The sequence below is a fragment of the Podarcis cretensis genome, assembly GCF_951804945.1.
Source record: "Podarcis cretensis genome assembly, chromosome: 15".
Classification (NCBI taxonomy): Eukaryota; Metazoa; Chordata; class Lepidosauria; order Squamata; family Lacertidae; genus Podarcis; species Podarcis cretensis.
Window position 1 is genome coordinate 44,437,561 of NC_137185.1, and position 21,372 is coordinate 44,458,932.

At 46.6% G+C, this 21,372-nt stretch overlaps 1 protein-coding gene across 3 annotated transcripts in view; it reads right to left on the bottom strand.

The window, feature by feature from the left end:
- BMP1 (bone morphogenetic protein 1) overlaps positions 1-21,372 on the bottom strand; it is a 168,341-nt gene that overhangs the window by 26,305 nt on the left and 120,664 nt on the right. For all 3 annotated transcript variants that reach the window (XM_079954952.1, XM_079954953.1, XM_079954954.1), the window contains exons 8-14: positions 10,919-11,034; positions 8,335-8,437; positions 6,863-6,979; positions 5,510-5,655; positions 2,695-2,890; positions 1,714-1,839; positions 540-700 (exon numbers count right to left, since the gene is read on the bottom strand). In XM_079954952.1, coding sequence (XP_079811078.1) covers positions 540-700; positions 1,714-1,839; positions 2,695-2,890; positions 5,510-5,655; positions 6,863-6,979; positions 8,335-8,437; positions 10,919-11,034 — 965 coding nt within the window. The remainder of the gene's footprint in view (positions 1-539; positions 701-1,713; positions 1,840-2,694; positions 2,891-5,509; positions 5,656-6,862; positions 6,980-8,334; positions 8,438-10,918; positions 11,035-21,372) is intronic.

The following is a 21,372-nucleotide window of genomic DNA, read 5'->3' on the forward strand; positions in this document are numbered from 1 at the left end:
CCATTATGGCTGATAGCCCCCCAAAGACCTTTCCTCCTCCATAAACTCCTCTAATCCTCTTTCAAATCCATCTAACACAGCGGCCATCACCACAACTCCAGGCAGTAAAGTCAATTTACTTATGTATTTTCTGAATAATATTTTGTCGGTACTGATTCTAGTGTTAATCAGTTTCACTGGGTGACCCTGAGTTCTATTACTAGGGGACAGGGAGAAATGTTTCTCTCTATCCACATTCTGCCCTTCCCCCTTCACCCCTGCCACTCATTCCTTCTCAATACCTCCCCTGAAATACTAACTCAGGTACCAACTGCAGCATGGATCAGGGCCTTTTGGGTGGCTGCTCCAAGGTTGCAGAATAATTTTCCTCGGGGGGTGTCAGAATACACCTCACCTCTGACCCTCAGAAAGTGGCGTAGAGGCCAAGACGCTCTTCACTTCCCAATCCCAGGGGATGCAAGGTAGCTGGATACCCTCCTAAGGGGTGTGACACTCCAAAGGGTTAGTGAAGGAAGTTCTGCTTAAAGCCAGGCACTCACATCATTGCCCTCTGTCTCAAAGAAGTCAAACTGCAAGGATATACGGTACTGGGTGGGTGCCACCAGCTGCCAGATGCAGTTCTTGTTGGGCGGGTATTCCTTTGGCCATCCAGGGCTTGTGATGGAGCCATTAAGTTTGGTGAGGAATCCGCCACAGGCAGCTGCAAGACAGAAAACCCAACAGGTCAATCATGATGGGCATATGGCTCTCACATCCCAAGCTATCACCCTGTGGGCATGGTGTGGAACTCTGTTGTGCTACAAAGGGTGTGCAATCAACCTCCTGCCTTAATCGATTTGGGACCTACGGTACCGTATTTTTCGCCCTATAGGACGCACCGGCCCATAGGACGCACCTAGTTTTTTGGGGGGGAAATAAAGGAAACATTTTTTATTCCCCCCCCCCCATCCGTGGATATCTGCCCGAAGTGCGGGGCACTCTGCTTCGGCGTGCCCCACGCTCCGGGCAAGCAGGCTGCTATCCCCACGGGCTCCCCAGGCTTGCTGATAGCTTCCTGAAGCCTGGAGAGTGAGAGGGGTCGGTGCGCACCGACCCCTCTCGCTCTCCACGCTTCAGCGAAAGCCTGCATTCGCCCCATAGGACGCACACAGATTTCCCCTTTATTTTTGGAGGGGGGAAAGTGCGTTTTATAGGGCGAAAAATACAGTATATATATATATTTAAGGACTGCCTTCTTTCATATGGGATCTTGCAATTGTTCTGTCCCACATCTGAGGCCTCCTCTGAATGCCATCCTAATATGAAGTTTGCAGGTCATCTGCTAGGAGCACAGTTCACTGGGTAGTGGCACTGACTCTGTGAAATTCACTCCCTGCAGAAGTTATGCCAGTTCCCAACACTTTACTCCTTAGCTAAGGCCTGGCTGTTTCAGAAGGCTGTTGGCCAGCATGAATTATTTTTACACTTCTAGGTAACCAACACAATAAGGGCTAATATTGAACAGTCAGTTGCTGCTGTTTGGGGCTACGATAAGATAAGTGGTTTTTATTGTTTTAATTCAGTAGTTACTTTGGCTGTTTGTAAGTCATTTTCATGTTAAAGAGAAGCAGTGTATAAATTCTTCAATAAAATGATTTCCGCCGTGCCCTTGTAGCATCAACTAGGAAAAGGAGGCCCTCTGTGGCAGAGAGGTCCCACTCCTCTGATACTCACCCTCACACCTGCGCTTGTCTGGTGCCAACTCATAGCCAGGGTCACAGGCACACTTGTAGCTGCCCAGAGTGTTGACGCAGCGCTGCTCGCAGCCTCCATTGTTGGGCCTGGAGCACTCGTCCACTTCTAGGGAGACAAGAGCAGAGAAGTCCCAGGGTGCTGGGTGTCTATTTGGTGCCCACTTTGGGGTCAAAGAACCTAACAACTGTAGGGTTGGAAGGGACCCAGAGTGTCACCTAGTCCAACCCCCTGCACTGCATCTCTCCATCTAATTCTGTTCCTCTGTTAAGCTCCAGGAGGAGTTTCTACCTTGCATCTTTTTCATATCGTGCCCTCAAAGAGGTAGCTATCAAGACGAGAGAGAGAGAGAGAGAGAGAGAGAGAGAGAGAGAGAGACTAGCAGTCCTGCAAAGAAGAAAGGAAGGAAGATGAGAAGTCTTGGTAGCCTTTTGATTTAATATGGGATTTAAAAATGCTTTACATAAATACATACAAAAAATTGTCTGTGGAGGCAGGAAAGTAACAGCTTCTGGAAGTCAGAGGATGCTGGTTTCCTTGGCTCAGCAAAATACACATTTTCCTGTGCGAAGCCTGCCTCCTCGTTGCCAGAACAGGAACACACCAACCACATGGAATGCCTTCCCAGCCGGGTGCCCTTCAGATGTGGGGCTAATGCAAGTTGCACTCCAAAACATCCAGAAGGCACCAGGTGGGGGGAGGCTATGTAAGACGTCGGCTGCAACATGTGAGCGGGCGTGAATCTTCAGGAGCACTTTGCTTTCAGATCAAGATCTCAGATCAGAGGGCTGAACAAGCTGATCCTTTAGATCCAAACAAGCACACAGAAAGTGGCATTGTTATGTGCCTTTTTTCAGCTGAATAAGCACAGATGCTCAGCCCATAGAAATCTGCTCCCCACCCCACAGAAAACTGATGCTGATGCACAACACCGTTGCTTCCTAGGGGAAGGACCGGGGGTACCTTTGAAGAAACTGACAGCAAAGCCAGCCTTGTTGATGGACCCATCTGACACAAACTTCATCCACAACTTGTTGGAGGTGCTCTTAATGTCATCGGGCTTATCGTAACCGCAGTACCTCCCTATCAGATTGCCTGTCTCTGTGTTACCATCCCGGATCTCCAGGTAGTCGTAAGCACAGCTATCATGGCGCTCAATCTGCGGGAATGAGGGGGAAATGCAGGATTAGGGAACATTTCATGCAGTCTTAGCCAGGATACACAGTGCATGGGGCTGCCAGAGTTGACTCTTGCAGGTCGTCTCAGTCACAAGCGGTGGTGGTGGGCAGATCCACAAGCCCTCCAGAAAGAATAACAGATTCCCAAACTCTTCCCTCATGGTGCAAAGGTCCACTTCAAACAACCCACCTTGACAGCCTTACTCATTCTTCCACCGTCACTGGACCCTGTCTTACTCTATCTCTGCTACTCACTGGACTCAGCTATACAGCTGCAAATAAAATGCTTTAAGTGCATTATAAATATGTGATCACTAGATGGCAATGGTGAGCTATGGCAAATTCAATATTTCCCCCCCAAAAAAGTTGTTTAATAAAGCATTTTCACAGTGTTTTTTATATGTATGTAGATTCTACCACTGCCCATCCTTCCTGCCCTGCTTCTCTGCTTGTCCAGCCTAATGTAGATTTTAAGTCCTGCGGGTGCAGGCTGCCCTTCTCTTGCTCCACACGCCTTCTATGCTGCTGCCATGAGGTAAGAAGTAACAATAATGAGTAACTGTGAGTGAGCAAGTAAGTCGTCGGTGGGTAGAATGCCTAGGTTGCCATGTCTAGACCCAGAAGGGATAAGGATTCCATGATATGCTACTTTTATGTGTGTAGTGCATTTGAAAAATAAATAAAAAGACAAACAGTGAAACATGTGACCCACCCCACCTTGCAGTCTTGAGAGGTACAGTCCCATGTGCTTTTTGTGACTGTGCAAATACAGTGGTGCCCCGCAAGACGAATGCCTCGCAAGACGAAAAACGCGCTAGACGAAAGGGTTTTCCGTTTTTTTGAGGCGCTTTGCAAGACCAATTTCCCTATGGGCTTGCTTCGCAAGACGAAAATGTCTTGCGAGTCTTGCGATTTTTTTCGCTCCCCCCCTCTTTTTCTAAGCCGCTAAGCCGCTAATAGAATCACAGAATCATAGAATCATAGAATCATAGAATCATAGAGTTGGAAGAGACCACAAGGGCCATCGAGTCCAACCCCCTGCCAAGCAGGAAACACCATCAGAGCACTCCTGACATATGGTTGTCAAGCCTCTGCTTAAAGACCTCCAAAGAAGGAGACTCCACCACACTCCTTGGCAGCAAATTCCACTGTCGAACAGCTCTTACTGTCAGGAAGTTCTTCCTAATGTTTAGGTGGAATCTTTTTTCTTGTAGTTTGGAACCATTGCTCCGTGTCCGCTTCTCTGGAGCAGCAGAAAACAACCTTTCTCCCTCCTCTATGTGACATCCTTTTATATATTTGAACATGGCTATCATATCACCCCTTAACCTCCTCTTCTCCAGGCTAAACATGCCCAGCTCCCTTAGCCGTTCTTCATAAGGCATCGTTTCCAGGCCTTTGACCATTTTGGTTGCCCTCCTCTGGACACGTTCCAGTTTCTCAGTGTCCTTCTTGAACTGTGGTGCCCAGAACTGGACACAGTACTCCAGGTGAGGTCTGACCAGAGCAGAATAATAGCTGCTTTGCCGCTAATAGCTGCTAAGCCGTTAATAGCGCTAATCCGCTAAGCCGCTAATAGGGTTGCTTCGCAAGATGAAAAAACCGCAAGACGAAGAGACTCGCGGAACGGATTCTTTTCGTCTTGCGAGGCACCACTGTAAGCTCTGAGTGGGCCCAAGCTGAGAATGTGACAGGAATGAGGTTTTGGTTTTCCAGATCCTAGCCTGTTGACTTGACTCATGTTGCTTTCAAATGTGGATGGAACTCAGGCACTGAGATCCTAGAAAAGGCTAAAGCAGGGGTCCCTCAATGCGGTAACTTTGCTGACCCCTGCGCTAAAGGCTGTAGCAGACATGGCATCAAAGTTGTCTTGGCACTTAAAGGTAAAGGTAAAGGTACCCCTGCTCGTACGGGCCAGTCGTGTCCGACTCTAGAGTTGTGCGCTCATCTCACTTAAGAGGCCGGGAGCCAGCGCTGTCCGAAGACACTTCCAGGTCATGTGGCCAGTGTGGCGAGCCAGCACCAGCGCAGCACACGGAAACGCCGTTTACCTTCCCGCTATAAAGCGGTACCTATTTATCTACTTGCACTTAGGGGTGCTTTCAAACTGCTAGGTGGGCAGGAGCTGGGACCGAAAGACGGGAGCTCACCCCACCGCGGGGATTCGAACCGCCGACCATACGATCGGCAAGTCCTAGGCACTGAGGTTTTACCCACAGCGCCACACTTAACATGCACTTAACATGCACATAATTTAAAAAAATACATATAGCAGCTCGGGGGGGGGGGGCTGATTAAAGGCAACCATTTTCATCAGGACCAGAACAGTAGAAGACAGGGTGAAATTTCCTTTCCCTACCTGCTGGCAACTATGATCATTATCACACATACACCCCAGCAGATGCTATCTGCATTTTTAAAAACATGCATATGAAACAAACAAACAAGCAAACACAAACATACACACACACACACACACACTGAGAGTCTTGGGGAATGGGAGAACTGCAGGTCCTTTTTTATGGTACAATATAGCACTGGTGATCTACTGGGAAGGCAACCCAGATGCTGGTAGTTGCTTGTGGCAATGCCTTTGGTACCTCAAATGACAGGAAAGAAAGCCCCACGTGGTATCCTTCAGAGACGATAATCTTCCAAACACACAATTTATTGGGCCGGTAGTCATCAGGATAGTTGGGAGACTGGATGTGCCCACTGTCTTTCTTCACATCTCCCCCACAGATGGCTGGAAGTAGAACATGAAGGTATGAGAAATGCATCCCATTTCTTGGAAAGGGAACCTCTGGGAATGACGCTCCAGAGCAAGAAGCTCACCACCAGCCAATGCAGGGAAAGCTCACCTGGCTTCCTTGAATGCAACAAAAGAAATTTCCCCTATGAATGCCACACAGAGACCAACCAAAAGTTGAGTTGGGGAGATGGACTGTGCAAGCTGCTTTCCTTGGTGAGTAGAAAACTTGACAAGATTTATTTATTTAAATCTGAGGTCCCCGATATGGGGCACCCAGGAACTGCACTTGGTTCCTGTTCCTCCTGATTTTTAAATTCAAACCTTAAAAAAAAAAAGAGTAATGCAGGACTGGTTGGAAAGTAAAGCGTAGGCCTCCAGCCCCCCAGCCTCTTCTCTCCCTTTCCCAGACTGGCTCTTGGCCCCGCGCTTTGTCTAGCAACCTCCCACTAAAACCCACCAGAATGACCAAAGGGAGCCTCCTGCTGCTGGGTGGGTTTGGGGTCAGGGAGGCAAGGGGCAGGTGCCTTTACTCTTTTTCTTTTTTGGCTGTGTGTGAGAGAGAGATTTTACTGCCTTCTTGTGTTTGGTGGGAGATGTCTTGTTGGTTTTCATCCTTTTTTAGGTGTGGATATGTACTTTGCCCACCTGCTTTTGTGTGTTTTGCCTACTTCTTTTGTTTTGCTGATTTTTTTGAGTTGTGCAGTCTTTTTGTTTATCGCTAAATCACAAAATATATCAAAATGGTTTACATTAAAAAGATAAAAAGCATACAATAAAAGCATAAAAGAAAACAATTTAAAAGCAAAAAAGCTAAAAGCAAGCATCAACATATCGTTCTGGGATGGGTATTCTTGCCTGCATAGACTTGGAGGAATAAAGAAGTTTTCAGCAGGTCTTTAGAAGTTGGCACAGAAGTCCCCCGCTTTCATGTGGTTTGTGTGTGCGCGTCTGTTTTGCTCATGTTTTGTTTATTTGTGCTGTTTGTGCTGTGTCATTTAGGATATTTGTGTGTGTTTCTCTGAGCAACACCAGTTTTCCTTCTGTGAAATAGTCCCATGACACTTTCTCAGATTTCCAAACCTAGAAAAAATATCATTCTGGTTTCTAGGTTTTTTCTAGCTCTTCCCCGGCTCTCTTCCCAAATTTAACCTCTACCCCTCCCTCCCCTGACTCTGCCAGGTTGAAGAAGAGAAGACAATACCTTCATAAACAGCAAAGAATCCTTTTCCCACCCAGTTGCTGCTACTGCTGAATTCTATCCAGAGGCGGCTGTCCGTAGAGTAGATTGGCTCTGGTAGTTTGTTCCCACAAAACCTACCTGGAGAAAAACCACAGGCTTCCTTGGGTATGTCACTTGCACCTCTGTTGCCATGCCATTTCTTGTATGGTCACATATACTCCTTATAAACTATAATAATAACAATTTTATGATTTATATGCAGCCCATCTGACTGGGTTGCCCCAGCCACTCTGGGCAGCTTCCAACAAAATATTAAAAACACAATAAAACATGAAGCATGCACATGCCACAAGGTGAGTAGAGCAGGAAATAAAGAGATGAAGTATGTTGACACATCAGGAATGGAAAAAGATCATTAAAGGAAGATTAGCTACCCAGCCCTAACCTTTATTCCCAACCCATTGCCAAATGTGTAAAATTCTTTGATAACTTGGATCTTGGAAGCAGAAGAAAAACAGAAAAAGTATAAAAGCTTATATACACATATATGTAACTTTAATTGCATAATTTATTGTGAATATGAAATCATACAAGAAAGGATTGAAGGGCTGGGAAACAGTGGAAATGCAGAAGAAAATGGATTCTAAAGGAGTCTTATATCTGCCCATAATAGAAACAGAGGTTTGGTTGTTAAAGTCATGCCAGTTTATAATGTAAATTAGACACACTTCTGGTGAACAGTTACACTACTGGGCAGATTGCCCAGGAAAGGAACAGATTTTACATCAAATGCTGCCTTTAGATCAAGATGACGTTCCCTTCTAAATGACAAAGTGCAGCCCCATCTGATCTAAGGGCCTTTGCTGCGAGCAAACTGGCTACTTTATTAATCACAGACCACCAACACATATCTGCCTCCATCATTTTAAAATAGTCTGCCCAAACTACAGTTCTTGTAACCAGGTAGTCCTTTACAGCAGAGTAAAACTGCTCTCAGGTAAAGAAGGAACAAAGTGCTTTGTATTCATCCTTGATTGAATTTAACACACTCTCCAAAGGGCCCTAAGATATGGCCAGTGATGAATGAGCTGATAATGATTCTAAGGGAAGTACATTTACTCATCACAAGTGAGCATATTGGGTGCTACACAAGTATGTAAGTACACAGGGAGAAAAGGAAACGGTTCAAAGATTTCGTGTTTTGTTCCCCTGCCCCTGCCTGAGTGGAGTTTCTAATATTTCTCTCTGCACTGCAAAGAGGAAAGAAATTATGCCCCCAAACATTAAACCCCCTAAGGCCTTCCCCTGAGCTGTGAAATACAAATCAAACCAAGCATCAATCTGGCATTATAAACTGGAAGGTCAGTTAGTGAATATTTCACAGGATGTCAGACAAGTTGGACATGGAAACTTCTTCCAACGGCAAGATATAGGCCTCCATATGGCCTAGCTACATGCCATGGCTTGGCCACCAATATATTCCCAATGGTTACCTCGCAGGTTGGCCTTCCTCCAGAATCCGTCTCTCACCTCTACGTAGTCATACCAGCACAGCCGACTTCGGTACAGATCCATGGATGTAAAGTTCAGAATGATCTGAGAAGCAAGCAGAGGTTACACCCTGAGTAAGAAGCGGGTACAAAGTAAAGGTAAAGGTACCCCTGCCCGTACGGGCCAGTCTTGACAGACTCTGGGGTTGTGCGCCCATCTCACTTAAGAGGCCAGGGGCCAGCGCTGTCCGGAGACACTTCCGGGTCACGTGGCCAGCGTGACATCGCTGCTCTGGCAAGCCAGATCCGCACACGGAAACGCCGTTTACCTTCCCGCTGGTAAGCGGTCCCTATTTATCTACTTGCACCCGGAGGTGCTTTCGAACTGCTAGGTTGGCAGGCGCTGGGACCGAGCAGCGGGAGCGCACCCCGCCGCAGGGATTCGAACCGCCAACCTTTCGATCGGCAAGCCCTAGGCGCTGAGGCTTTAACCCACAGCGCCACCTGCGTCCCAGCGGGTACAAAACATTACTTCAAAATGTTCTGTAATTTTCTTCCTAGGAGACCAACTGTCTCTCTCTCTCTCTTTTGAAAACTGAGAGTCTGGACCGTGCTGCAAAGGCTCCAATTGCGCCACTGATAATCTCTCTGCTTCCAGATTATTGGAACTGGCGGTCAGCTGTCAGCTCCCTCAGGTCCCAGAACTTAGCCCTTCTTAAACTCTGCCCCATTCCTTATCAGGTCAGGGCTGTCGCCTCTTCATTTAGCAGAAATGTGTCATGCTGTAATTCAGACTGCTTTTAAAGTGCACAAGCAAGCACCATTAAACTTGTGGCCCTCTGAGTCCACGTGGAATGTTGTGAGCAATACTGAAGAGGTCAACAGGTCACTGGCACTGGTTCAGATTTCCCCTATTATTACTCTGGATCTGCACTTTTGAGATGATTTTAGACCTCCCAGAATAGCTCCAGAAGCACAAAAAAACCAACAACTTCAAACTCTGACTGCTGAAATCATGTGTCCTTTTGCAACTGTGGAAAACAATTGCAGACAATGTTGTTCCAAGATAGCAGTCATTTAGGCTCATAAGTCTGGAAATGGCCCCAAATTTCTGTGCCTGAGTCCAGCTCACACTTTGCTTGACGTGAATGATCACTCTCTATTTTAAGTCATTGGAAACAGAAATAAACCTACAGCTTAAGAGAGCAGTATTAGAGACACGGATATGGCAAAGGTCAACAGATGATGGGAAATTTTTGTTATTGTCTGCAAACCTGACAAATAGCTGAGTAAACAAGAGAAAGAAATTGAGTTTCTATCTTTTTGTTTCCCTGCTCTGGTCCTGAAAATGCATCTTTGTAATACTATGAAAGGCTCCTCACAAAGCTGGAGTCTTCTCCTCATAGCATGCATCTGATAACTTTGATTTCCAGCATCACAGCATTCAAATGTCCTAGTTTTCACAACTAAGGGAAATGTTACTTCAGAAGCAGTGTTAAGATGGGGTCAAAGGAGGAAGACACTGCACAAGAAGGGGAGGACAAGCCTTCACTCACACACCCAGATCCAACTTCAGTTGGGTGATCCCATCCTGCCTTCCCTTTGTGGGCTGTGGATTCCAAGGATCATAGAATCATAGAATCATAGAGTTGGAAGAGACCACAAGGGCCATCGAGTCCAACCCCCTGCCAAGCAGGAAACACCATCAGAGCTCTCCTGACATATGGTTGTCAAGCCTCTGCTTAAAGACCTCCAAAGTAGGAGACTCCACCACACTCCTTGGCAGCAAATTCCACTGTCGAACAGCTCTTACTGTCAGGAAGTTCTTCCTAATGTTTAGGTGGAATCTTCTTTCTTGTAGTTTGGAACCATTGCTCCGTGTCCGCTTCTCTGGAGCAGCAGAAAACAACCTTTCTCCCTCCTCTATGTGACATCCTTTTATATATTTGAACATGGCTATCATATCACCCCTTAACCTCCTCTTCTCCAGGCTAAACATGCCCAGCTCCCTTAGCCGTTCCTCATAAGGCATTGTTTCCAGGCCTTTGACCATTTTGGTTGCCCTCCTCTGGACACGTTCCAGTTTGTCAGTGTCCTTCTTGAACTGTGGTGCCCAGAACTGGACACAGTACTCCAGGTGAGGTCTGACCAGAGCAGAATACAGTGGCACTATTACTTCCCTTGATCTAGATGCTATACTCCTATTGATGCAACCCAGAATTGCATTGGCTTTTTTAGCTGCCGCGTCACACTGTTGGCTCATGTCAAGTTTGTGGTCAAGCAAGACTCCTAGATCCTTTTCACATGTACTGCTCTCAAGCCAGGTGTCACCCATCTTGTATTTGTGCCTCTCATTTTTTTTGCCCAAGTGCAATACTTTACATTTCTCCCTATTAAAATTCATCTTGTTTGTTTTGGCCCAGTTCTCTAATCTGTCAAGGTCATTTTGAAGGATAAGAAAGCTTAGCCCACAACATCACACTGGAAACAGTCACTTCCCTCTATCCCAGCCTCCCTAAAGGCAGTGAGTTGGAAGGAGAGGGAAGGGCCAGGGGCTGTGAGACAGGTGGACTGGAGCGGCAGCTACCTTCTCCCCGGGGGTGACGGAAATCCTCCAGATGCAGTGCATGTGTGCAGAGTACCCATTGGGAAACTCGGGCGAGGAGAAGTTCCCTTGACTGTCCTGCAGGGTTGCTCCACAAGCTGGAGGTGGTGGCCGGAAGGAGAGAAAAGAAAGCACATCATAAGGCGGTTAGAAAACAGCTGTGAACTTGCCCACCCAATGCTCTCCCCTAAACAAACACCTTCAGCACAACCAGGTGGCTCTCATTTCAGGGACACGCTGCTTCCACAGTCCAGGAGACTGTTCTGCAGTTAGGTCATCCATACCCTGGAGGGGGAAAAGCAACCCCCCTTTTCTGGGATACTTCCTATGCACCTGGTTTGCTCAGCTGCAAGACTGGGGATGAGACACGGACATCTAGACAGGACCATAAAATTAAGGTTGCAGTTTCCCCCTTCCCCTCCCCCACCATCAAAATCCTCTGCCATGCTTAAACAATTTCTGCAAAAAGAAAAACAGAATCCTGCAGCATGCATATATTATGCAATTTAAGGACATGTTTGTTTTGCATAATTTCCCCTGCTAGTCATGGGAAAGAACAAAGAAGTGTACATGACACTGAAGCCATACAGCTGTAAATCCTAGTCATCACAACTCCCTCTGGATTCTGAGATTTCTCCAGGCATTGGGGACATATCTTTGAGCCTTATGGACTAGCAGCTTGCTTTAAAAAATAAAAAAGGAAGTGTTCTCACAACATTGTTGAAGTCTGTGTCGTGACCCATTTGAAGCTCCTGTGGAGGGGGCCAGACTGCAGAATATAGCACTCACACTCCTGCTTTTTTCCTAAGCAACTATACCCCACAGGATAAACTCCTGTTTTCCCTGCGAAATTGGCTCATTCCGGATAACCCCCCTTCTCTTTCCCCAAAGTATCTATAGCTTGTTCCACAGCTGTGAAGGTAGCTATGGAAACCAAACCTTATGCCATGTTGCCACAGTGACGGAAGTCGGGGCTTTAGCGCAGGCAATCGAAACCTTTACAAGAGTTTTCATGTTCTCTATTGTTGCTGCTCTCCCTCCTTCTGCAGCAAAGCACCAGGGGATCCGGGATCCTTTAGGAAACAAGGTCTCCCTCCCCTCCTCATCCTTCCCTGCCATGCCAGCCTGCCAGAGCCATGATCCTAGCCAGCTCTTAAAAAACCCAAATGCCAGCAAAACCTGCCCTACCAAAGGGCAAAGACCCAGTGGCAGTGCCCGCAACTGGCCTCCTGTCCCCTTCTTCCATCCAGGCACGGGCGAGGGGTCAATTCCCAACACTGCCACGTCACCCTCCTCCAGGCAGCTCACTTGCCAGCTGGGACCATGACAGCTCTCTTTGCTCAGCACCACCTGGACCCAGCCCAGCGCGGCCATCTGGAAGCCACATGCTCCTACTGGACGAGGCTTCGCTTAGGGGCTGATGGGGAGCTAAGACACCCATCCTCATGAGTGCTTCCAGAAGGTCTCAAAAAGGGGAAAGGAAGCAGCCCTGGAGTAAAGGGCAAAATTGTTCATTGCACACCAAGAGCTTTCTTGCCCATATGCCCCTGGGCAACACATACTGGGTGGAAAACAACATAATTAGTGGCAGCAAGATCCAGCAGTTTTGAGAATCTTTATAGGAATGAATATATATATATATATATATGAATGTGGGGCTAACTACACAGAACACACAAGCCTAGCTCTGACGCCCTTTATTTTCCTGTCTAGGAAGGTTGGAAACTAGAGAGGGCTGTTGTATATAGGATTTCAGCTGGCCAGGGAGGTAGTATTTCTGTGCCATGTGGAATTATTCATTTGGGAGACCCCTACTCTACTGCCTCCTATCTAGCCACCAAGGGGGACATAGTCAATAAACCCATTAAAAATATAATAAAATACAACACAACATCTACATTAAAAAACAAAACAAAACAAGAAGAGTAAAGAAACAGCGATAGGAGCCATAAATGCTACAGGAGAAATAGAAGGAATAAAACAGTAAATTCTTCTTCCTTTTTCCCATGACAAGCAGGAGCAGTCTGAGGCTGAAGTCCTGTACACATGTACCTTACTTTAGGTCAGTCACGGAATTCAAAGTAATTTTGGGATAGCTCTCCTTATGCCTCATTTTTCTTTGGGGTTGCCCTTCTGCGCAAGTGTGTCAAGAAACATGCAGAGAAGCTTGCGTGTTTCGGAGGCTTTTCCAATGCCGCCACATGGTACTCTGTTCCTACGGTTGAGCCAGGCAGCCAGTAATCTAACATTTCCCTGCAGAGATGCTCCTCCTCCGAACTTCCTATGCTCCAGAGGGCTGTCCTGCACCGCAAAGTCTATTGCATGCCAGGGCATCTACCTGATTCCACACCTGGCACCTCTAAGGTGAATCCCAAGCCTCAACCACATTTTTGCAAATCTATGCTAAGTCTTCTCAAGGTGAAATAGTCACGTCCCAGTAACCAACTCCTGATAGCAAATTAGACTAGTTATATTCCAATTAATGTCATTTCCATTTAGTTAACTGTCCTCCTCTTCCCCCCACACTTACTTTTTATTGTTTCAATATAACAATGCAAACAAAATAATTCCAGTTACATGCACATGCAGAACATCACTGAATATGGAGTCAGGCAGAATGGACATTAAAGCAGCTAAGAGAATGGCCCCCGTATATGCACAGAAGGCTCCAGCTCCCCCGGGAGATCTGGTGTCATACTCAGAGCAGCCCTTGCATCTAGGCGGCCACCATATAGCCTTTGCACATGGAGACCTGGGTTACAGGAGGAGAAAGGGAGGGCCGGTCCTTGTTAAGGAACAAGAAGAAAAGGAGCCATGCTTCCTTCTAAGAGAAGCCTCTCACTACCCTCCTAAGTTGCATGAGATGTTCTGATAGGACTACACTCCAGATGTTATTTATCCCAGCCTCCCTTAGTAGCTTTGAAGCAGATCTCCAATGCTGAGCAATGCCCAACTGTGCCACTGTCAAGCAGAAGAGCACCAGATCCACAGCATATATATCATTGGCCAGCAGTAGCAGAGCTAAGGATGGGTCAGATTTCAAAGACTGGCTCATAATGGAGGAAACGGCTGCAGATGAAGTGAGCTGCAAAAAGAGCACACCTGGGTTAGCAGAAACCAACTAGGTGTCAGCCTCTCCAGCTTCTCGCAGAGAACCTCTTTTATCAGCAAAACCATGGACTCCCCTGGGTTCCCAGGCCTGGAATTGTTGAAACTTACTCATGTGTCAAAAAGCTAAATGATCAAGTCTATGAGTGAGTGGGGATCACTCTTAGGGCCGACACAGAGTGCCAGCCGCTCCACACCAAAAGAAATGACTCTGTAGCGTAGGTTCATATGGGAGAAAGTGATCTTTACAGGATTTTTGCTTATGACCATTTGGCTTTACAAGGCAGATCCAGCCTTTAACAGTCTTGTCTCATTTGTCATGGGAGCATTTTATTGCACTAGAAACTTGCAGCTCTTGCAGAAGATTCTGTGTGAGGGATCCATGAGGATTGCCTTGGACTAACCTCCTTCCTCCTGTGCTGAAATCCCTGTAGCCTGAGATTCAGTGTGCTCATTGAGGATTCACAACTTGTCAATCACCCAGCCCAACTCACAGAAGATCCTACAGGTGGAAAGAGAGCAAAGGCCTACAGGGGTGGTGGCAACACCTGGAGAAGAAGAAGCAAGGCTGGCCTGGGGTGACTCTGAAGCAGAAAAGACTACAAGAGGACAAGAAAGTGAGGCCATCAAGAGGATGACAGATGGATCAAATAGGACCCTTTCTAGAACCAGCTACTTTCCCCACTCTAAACAGGTCCCACTATTGCCAGGTCAGACCATCTCCATGTGGTGTTATTGGTGTCTAGGATGGCCTGGCTGACCCTCCTGGTCAAGTTGTCTCAGAAATACCAAGAATTAGGCTCAAAGAGAGTCTGAATAAGAGGCCAGGGCCTAAATATTAGCAACAGTTATGGGGAGACTTGGTGATGCTTGGCCCATTGAAGCTAATGAGGACTGTTGGGTTTTGCCTGTGAAGCAACTGATGAAACTGCACTGACCCTGTGGGAATTCTGGGGAGGGGGAGTTTCTGCTGGGGTTTTGGCTTGACCCATGGCTGTGGATTGGTGTTCCCCTACCCCTGCCACAACCAGATTACATTTGGAAGAAGGAAATATTAAACTCATGATCTGCAGGTGACGTGTTTTATTTCATGGGTCTGTTGACACAAAAATAAAAAATAATGTTTGCAGATGCAAATTTTAAAAATTGACTTGGGCCTTTCTGTACCTTCATGACAATTACTTACTTTTAACAAAAAAATCTCCCTTTCTTGTGAGCAGTTTGAAAAAAATAAAACTTTCTCCTAACAAGAAACCATAAATTTTAAAGAATCTTACTGATCAGAGACAAAATGCCTTTACAAAACCTTGTTGTTTTTAAACTGTCTTGGGTCGATTAGTTTTCATCCCCGAAGGGAAGAAAGGTGTGAGAGCATTGTGCACAAAATTAAATTTTAACTGAAAAACTGCCATGCAAGCAACCTAGACAGTTCACTTCTCAGGAAGCAGTACACCCCCAGTTTTATCATGTTTTGGCCATGGCCTTTGGACCAGTGACGTTTATTGCATTTGTAATCCCAGGGCTCTGAGGACTTCCAAGAAGTTTGGGGAATTTCACTGCAAGTTCTCACAGGATGGCTTAAGACATGACACTGAGACGACGTGCAACTGACTCATGTCTTGTCTGACCACACTTCTGCATCTCATGAACAAGCATCTCTCTAGGGGAGCAAAATGCACCTCCAGACTTGGGGAGAGATAAACTGTGAGTCATTTGTATTCTCCTGTGTGCAGAGGCGCCACCTTGGGATGAAGATGGGGGGAAAGTGGTGTGGCACGCAATGTGTGTCGCATGCCTGTAATGTTGCATGTGTGTTGTCAGGAGGAGGCCTTGTCCAGGGCCATGCAGTTTCAATGGCCACAGCTGGTCCTCTCTTGCGCTAGGGAGAAACCTGACTATTATGCTGTGCCATGCTTGGTGGTTCAGCCTCCTCTGCCCCTTCATTACTGGGGGGAATATTGAGAGGGCTGATGACACCTCCACCCCCTAGAGTTGGCATGCCTGCCTGAATGCCACATCAACAGAGTCTCATTGCCAAGGCCAAAGAGAATACTATTGAGCAAGGATTCTGAGTGTCAAATGGTCCCCTATGCCTACCAGAGTTTAACATTAGAAAGGGATGGCTTTAGTGTTCCAAGTGCCAAAAAGTCATGATGTTCTCAGCGATAAGCTTGACAACTTATAAAAGCAAAGAGGGTGAGTGTGTTTTTAACCTGCTGTTATTTACTCTTCAGCCCCATGGCCAAATACTTCTGGCAGCGTTTGACAAAGCGGTGCAAAATGCTGCAGCTGAAGCAGTTCCTAATGCAAACCTTAGGTGCTCTTCCACCTGTTGCACTCGGTCCTTCTTTGGTTATGGAATGACGCAGGAGAGCTGGCTCCCATGATCTGGAGTATCAGGCACCTCCAAGTACTGACATTCTGAGGGAGCCCCACAAACTGAGAGGGACAGGCAGCCGCACCTCTGGCAAAGGAGGAAGACAGACACCTCCTTCTTGCCTTGCTCTCCTCCAGCAAGTTATCTCGTCAGGGGCAAGTTTGCTGCTAGCCAGAGCTGAACGCAGTATAGTCTTCTCCTGGCACACTAACTGATAAGTAAGATATTGTGCTTGTTTCAGTCCACAAAGGCAGCATTGCCATTTGGCCACACTGCTTCGTGGAGATGGATGAGTTTCTCCTGCACTTCAGGAGTACCACTCACTTGTTCTTCCTTTTAGAAGGTGAAGTTGCTCTTGAAATTTCCTTCCATCTCGAAAAGTCACCAGGCACCATAACAGTACACAGCTCATGTGTTCTCAAGCTTATGTTTACAGCTTTTCAAGCCCTAGCCTTCATCAACCCACCCATTACACGCATGTAAGCAACAGTCCCTAGAAACTGAAGAGGATGCCGGCTTCATTTGCCTATGCCAGCAAGAAAGGTTGGGGGGAGTTAAGAAATGATCTGATGGCTTGCATGAGCAAGCTGCACTGAAGTTGCTGCAGGGGTAAATTCCCAGTGTGCGCACACATTTTCAGCACATGCAAGCTTGGGACTGCAGCCATATCATCTTTCCACCAGGTACAAGACAGCTGGGAGTGAGCCAAATGCCTGCAGTTTCTGTGCATTTCCCTCACGAAGGTTCCCCTCCACTGCAGTTTGGGAATCCAGGCCAACATGCAGGGCCCAATAAAGCAGTCAATCTCCCCCCCACACACACATAGAGGAGGCATGCAAATCCTTCCCTCCTCACATGTTACCCTGAAGGTGCCAAAAAAGGAAGCACAAGTCACTCAGGAGTCCTCCTCTTCTGGCACTTCCTCCTAACATGTGAAGGCACCTTCTGAGAGCACCAGTTCACAGCAGCATCAGTTGCACAGGTGCTGAGTGGCGAATGCTGGTTAAGCAACTGAGACGAAGTGTGTATCTCCATGGATATGCTATGGGGCCAGGGCCCCACAGCCCAAGCCTCCTGTTGCCTGGTACTCGGCTCAGTTCTCTTCTCGCCCTTTTCACACTGCTGCTTTGCAACTGCCACAAAAATTCAGAAAGAGTTCTTACAGCTGAAGCATCTGATAAAGACAAAAAAGCAAGGGGGGAAGGAGATGGGGAGCTTGTATGTGGAGAAAGAAAGATGGGAAACAGGCACGAGAGCACTTTGATGCTAGGTTCTGCTAATGCCCCCACTCTTCACTGCACTCCCAGTTGTTTCCCCTGCTCCTCTCTAAACATTTCCCTGCCAACTCCTCTCTTTTGCTCATTCTCACTGCCCTTCTTGCTGGCTGACTTTCCCATTCAGAAAAGATCCTGCTGCACTCCTCACTAGAAAAACATTCTGTTGACAAGGCTTTGTCCTCTCCACAGAAACAGACACCCGGTAGGGGACGGATGCTGGGGAGCTCCAACCCAGATCAGGCCTTGGGAGTCAAACAGGAAGCAAAAGTTTCACACACACCCCTGCTTGTCTTTGGCTCATGGTTCCTGGCCTTCTGTTCTGACATCTGTTCTGTTTCCAGAGCCAGAGCTGGAGTAGATGGGATGGTCTCCAAAGTCTTGGTGAAGGTGGGAGCCTCCCTCCAGCCCAGGCTCCCGTGTTATGTCCTGATGTTTCCATTCATAAAGCAATGGGAAGAGTATAGACTGAGCATGAGGTCAGACCCTGGGGGGATTATAACATGCAAGAGAAGGGCCAGGACATTCCAGGCTCAGCTTAGTCCAGCCGCAACAAGCTGATGTCACAAGACTGGAAGCAATGAATCTCCTTCCACTGTAACTCCCCAGTTGCCTCACTGTGGACAGTTGTGGCAAAATAAGGGGAAGGATCAGTAGCCAGACCATAGATAGGAATAATTAGGAATGATTTGATATGTTTCAGAAAATGTAAAATATACCGAACTAGAAATATGGAGTAGAATATAATATAGGAGCCAATTAACGAAATAAGCTTTTGGTTCAATATTTTTTGCCAAGGGCTTTCCATGTTCACTCAAGCTCCAAAATGCCAGGAAAAGGTGGCTGTTAAAGGCCACACCCTCACCAGACCTGCTATCCAGGCAATACAGACATGGCATCTCGCATTGTCATTAGTTCCAGTTTCATCGCTCCCTTGGAGCTGGATGGCTGTCAGTGACGCAGGTGTCCCAGATTTGTCTGTTCACAGTGATAGATGCCTGGCATGTAGGCAACTGAAGATATTGTGCATGTGAAGTTACTATTCCATGTTCCAAGTGCCAACGGGGAATGGATGCCACTGCCATGGAACAAGAGAGTTGGAAGGGACCATGTGCTGATGGCAGAGGCAGCAGCGGGTGGATCTACCACACTCCCAGGAGGTCCAGATCCATTGTCAAAGCAAGGTACTGCACCCTGCGTCATGCAAGGACTGACCATGCCTCCTCCCCAATTATAATAGTGGTACCGTATTTTTCGCTCTATAAGACGCACCAGACCACAAGACGCACCTAGTTTTTGGAGGAGGAAACAAGAAAAAAAATATTCTGAATCTCAGAAGCCAGAACAGCAAGAGGGATCGCTGCACAGTGAAAGCAGCAATCCCTCTTGCTGTTCTGGCTTCTGTGATAGCTGTGCAGCCTGCATTCACTCCATAAGATGCACACACATTTCCCCTTGCTTTTTAGGAGGGAAAAAGTGAGTCTTATAGAGCAAAAAATACGGTAACTAGAATTTGCCCTCTGTGACAAAATGGCTATTGTCCTTTTTAAAGTTATGTTTATGCTTACTATGACGTAGATTAGATTTTAATGGGGTTGGTTTCTGGCCATGCACATGATTCATGGCGCTAGCTCTCTTTTGCCCTCTGGGGCAGAGGGGAGGTTCAAGCAGGGGAAAACCAGGATTTATGAGGAAAAATTCCTGGCAATGCTCCTCAGGCGGTTCTGGGGAGTTCACTGCATCCTTGTACCGCTTATGCCTGTGTATGCCTAACCGAAAGGCAGAACGGGCACAAACTGGGAGTGTGTCCCTGCCATGGATATGCCTCCATCGGCAGCACAATTTGTGAATGGTTCCTCAAGAATTTGGAATATTATCCTGAATTATGGGGCACTCCTGAAGCGGCATATGATAATGGGCTGCAATTAACCAGCTACCGAATGGACTGGGCATGAGCTATGATGGTACCTGAATGACTTTGAACAAGCAAGAAATTTCTTACAGCAGCCGGAATGAAATAACTTTGCTTTCATGGTTTTTTAAGGGTCTTTTATTTCCTGACCCCACCCCTACAAAATGAAATAACTGTGTGCAGGCATTATGATGTTATCTGACACTGAGAGAGGGGGGAGCCAATGATTTGTGCTCTATTAAGGGTTTCACAATGCTTTTCTCTACCCCCCCCCCCTCGAATGTATGGATTTTATATAAATTATGCTTGGACTGGATCTGGAGTGAGAAGAGAGCGATTTGTGAGGACAAGAAACTGCTAATTATACTTGGCAGGAAATTTTATATGTGACTTTGATTTCCAACTGCGGGCTCTGGAAAATAATCCCCAGAGTTTTAATGGCGGAATGGTTGTCTTGTTGGGGAGTTATTTGTGGCTCAGTGTATCCTTGAACAACGGAAGGACTGCTTTCAAAGGAGTTCTCAGGGGAGTGGAATGTGAATGGACAATGAATGATGGTGGTTAATCTCTCTACACACCAAACCTGAGAAAAGAGGGCTGCACGCGGGAAATGAACTTTTATGTGTTTGGGAAACAACAGAAGAGCTGACTGTAAGGCAACAAGAGCGGATAGCTATGTAAATGGATCAAAATGAACAGAAGGATGAGAAGATGATTAAATAAGAAAAATGAAGAGGCAACATCAGGAAGAATTGTACATAAGTTTTTAACAGGAGCGGGAAACCTAATTATTTTTTTAAAATGTTGAAATAATTTGGATTGATTTGTTAAAATATGGAAAACGAACAAACAAACAAACAAACAAACAAATAAATAAAGATTTTAATGGGGGTTACTCACAAAATGGCTGCTCAAAAACCACACACTGTGCTTGTTCCCTATGATAACTATGTATTGAAATCATCTAATACAATGTACAACACTGTCTGGAAAAGGGTCCTGAGTACAACCATTATCATCTGAAAATATCTGATGGCATTTCAATTTGTGGGGATGCCTTGAGCCTCTTGGTGCCCCTTGCCACTGTCGGGGGGGGGGGTGGTGGTCACGGTAGTGCCTCTGCTTGGGTCAGGTCCCAGGTAATTTCCCACCTTCCATCCAAGGAGCTCAAGGGGGCTACATGGTCCTCTGTTACAAGATGCATTGTCATTTCAAGATCTTACCGGGGCACCACTTCTTTGATAGAAACAAACAATATTAATAAAGGTTTCTTATTAGATCATAACCAATAATTTCTTTCATTGCTGCTTATGGTTGAGCCCAGTGCATTCCGATTTGGGGGCACAACCACAAAAAATGAAAAGTGCCCGCCCCACAGATTGGCTGCCAATATAGGCTGCTTGAATTGGGATACATTTGATTTAATTTAGGTTTTTGAAAGATACACTTAGATGTGTGCATAGCAAATGTGTAGGAGACTGGCACTTATATAGGTGGCAACCATTTTGTGCTCGTCTGATTGATGTGAGACCCCCAACGCGTTTGTCGTTTTTGGCCCCAGAAGAGGGTGGAACCGCTGACGCCCCCAATGACTGGGACCCCAATCTGCATGCAAATGGGGGAACTGCCAGTAGAATATCGACCTGAGCATTCACTACATGCTGCTGTGGTGAGAGAGCATAATGTGTTTTCTGGACACATGGGAGAAGAATTCCCAGCTGCATACATAGCATTAGCAAACAATTCTGCCTGGCTATTTTGCACC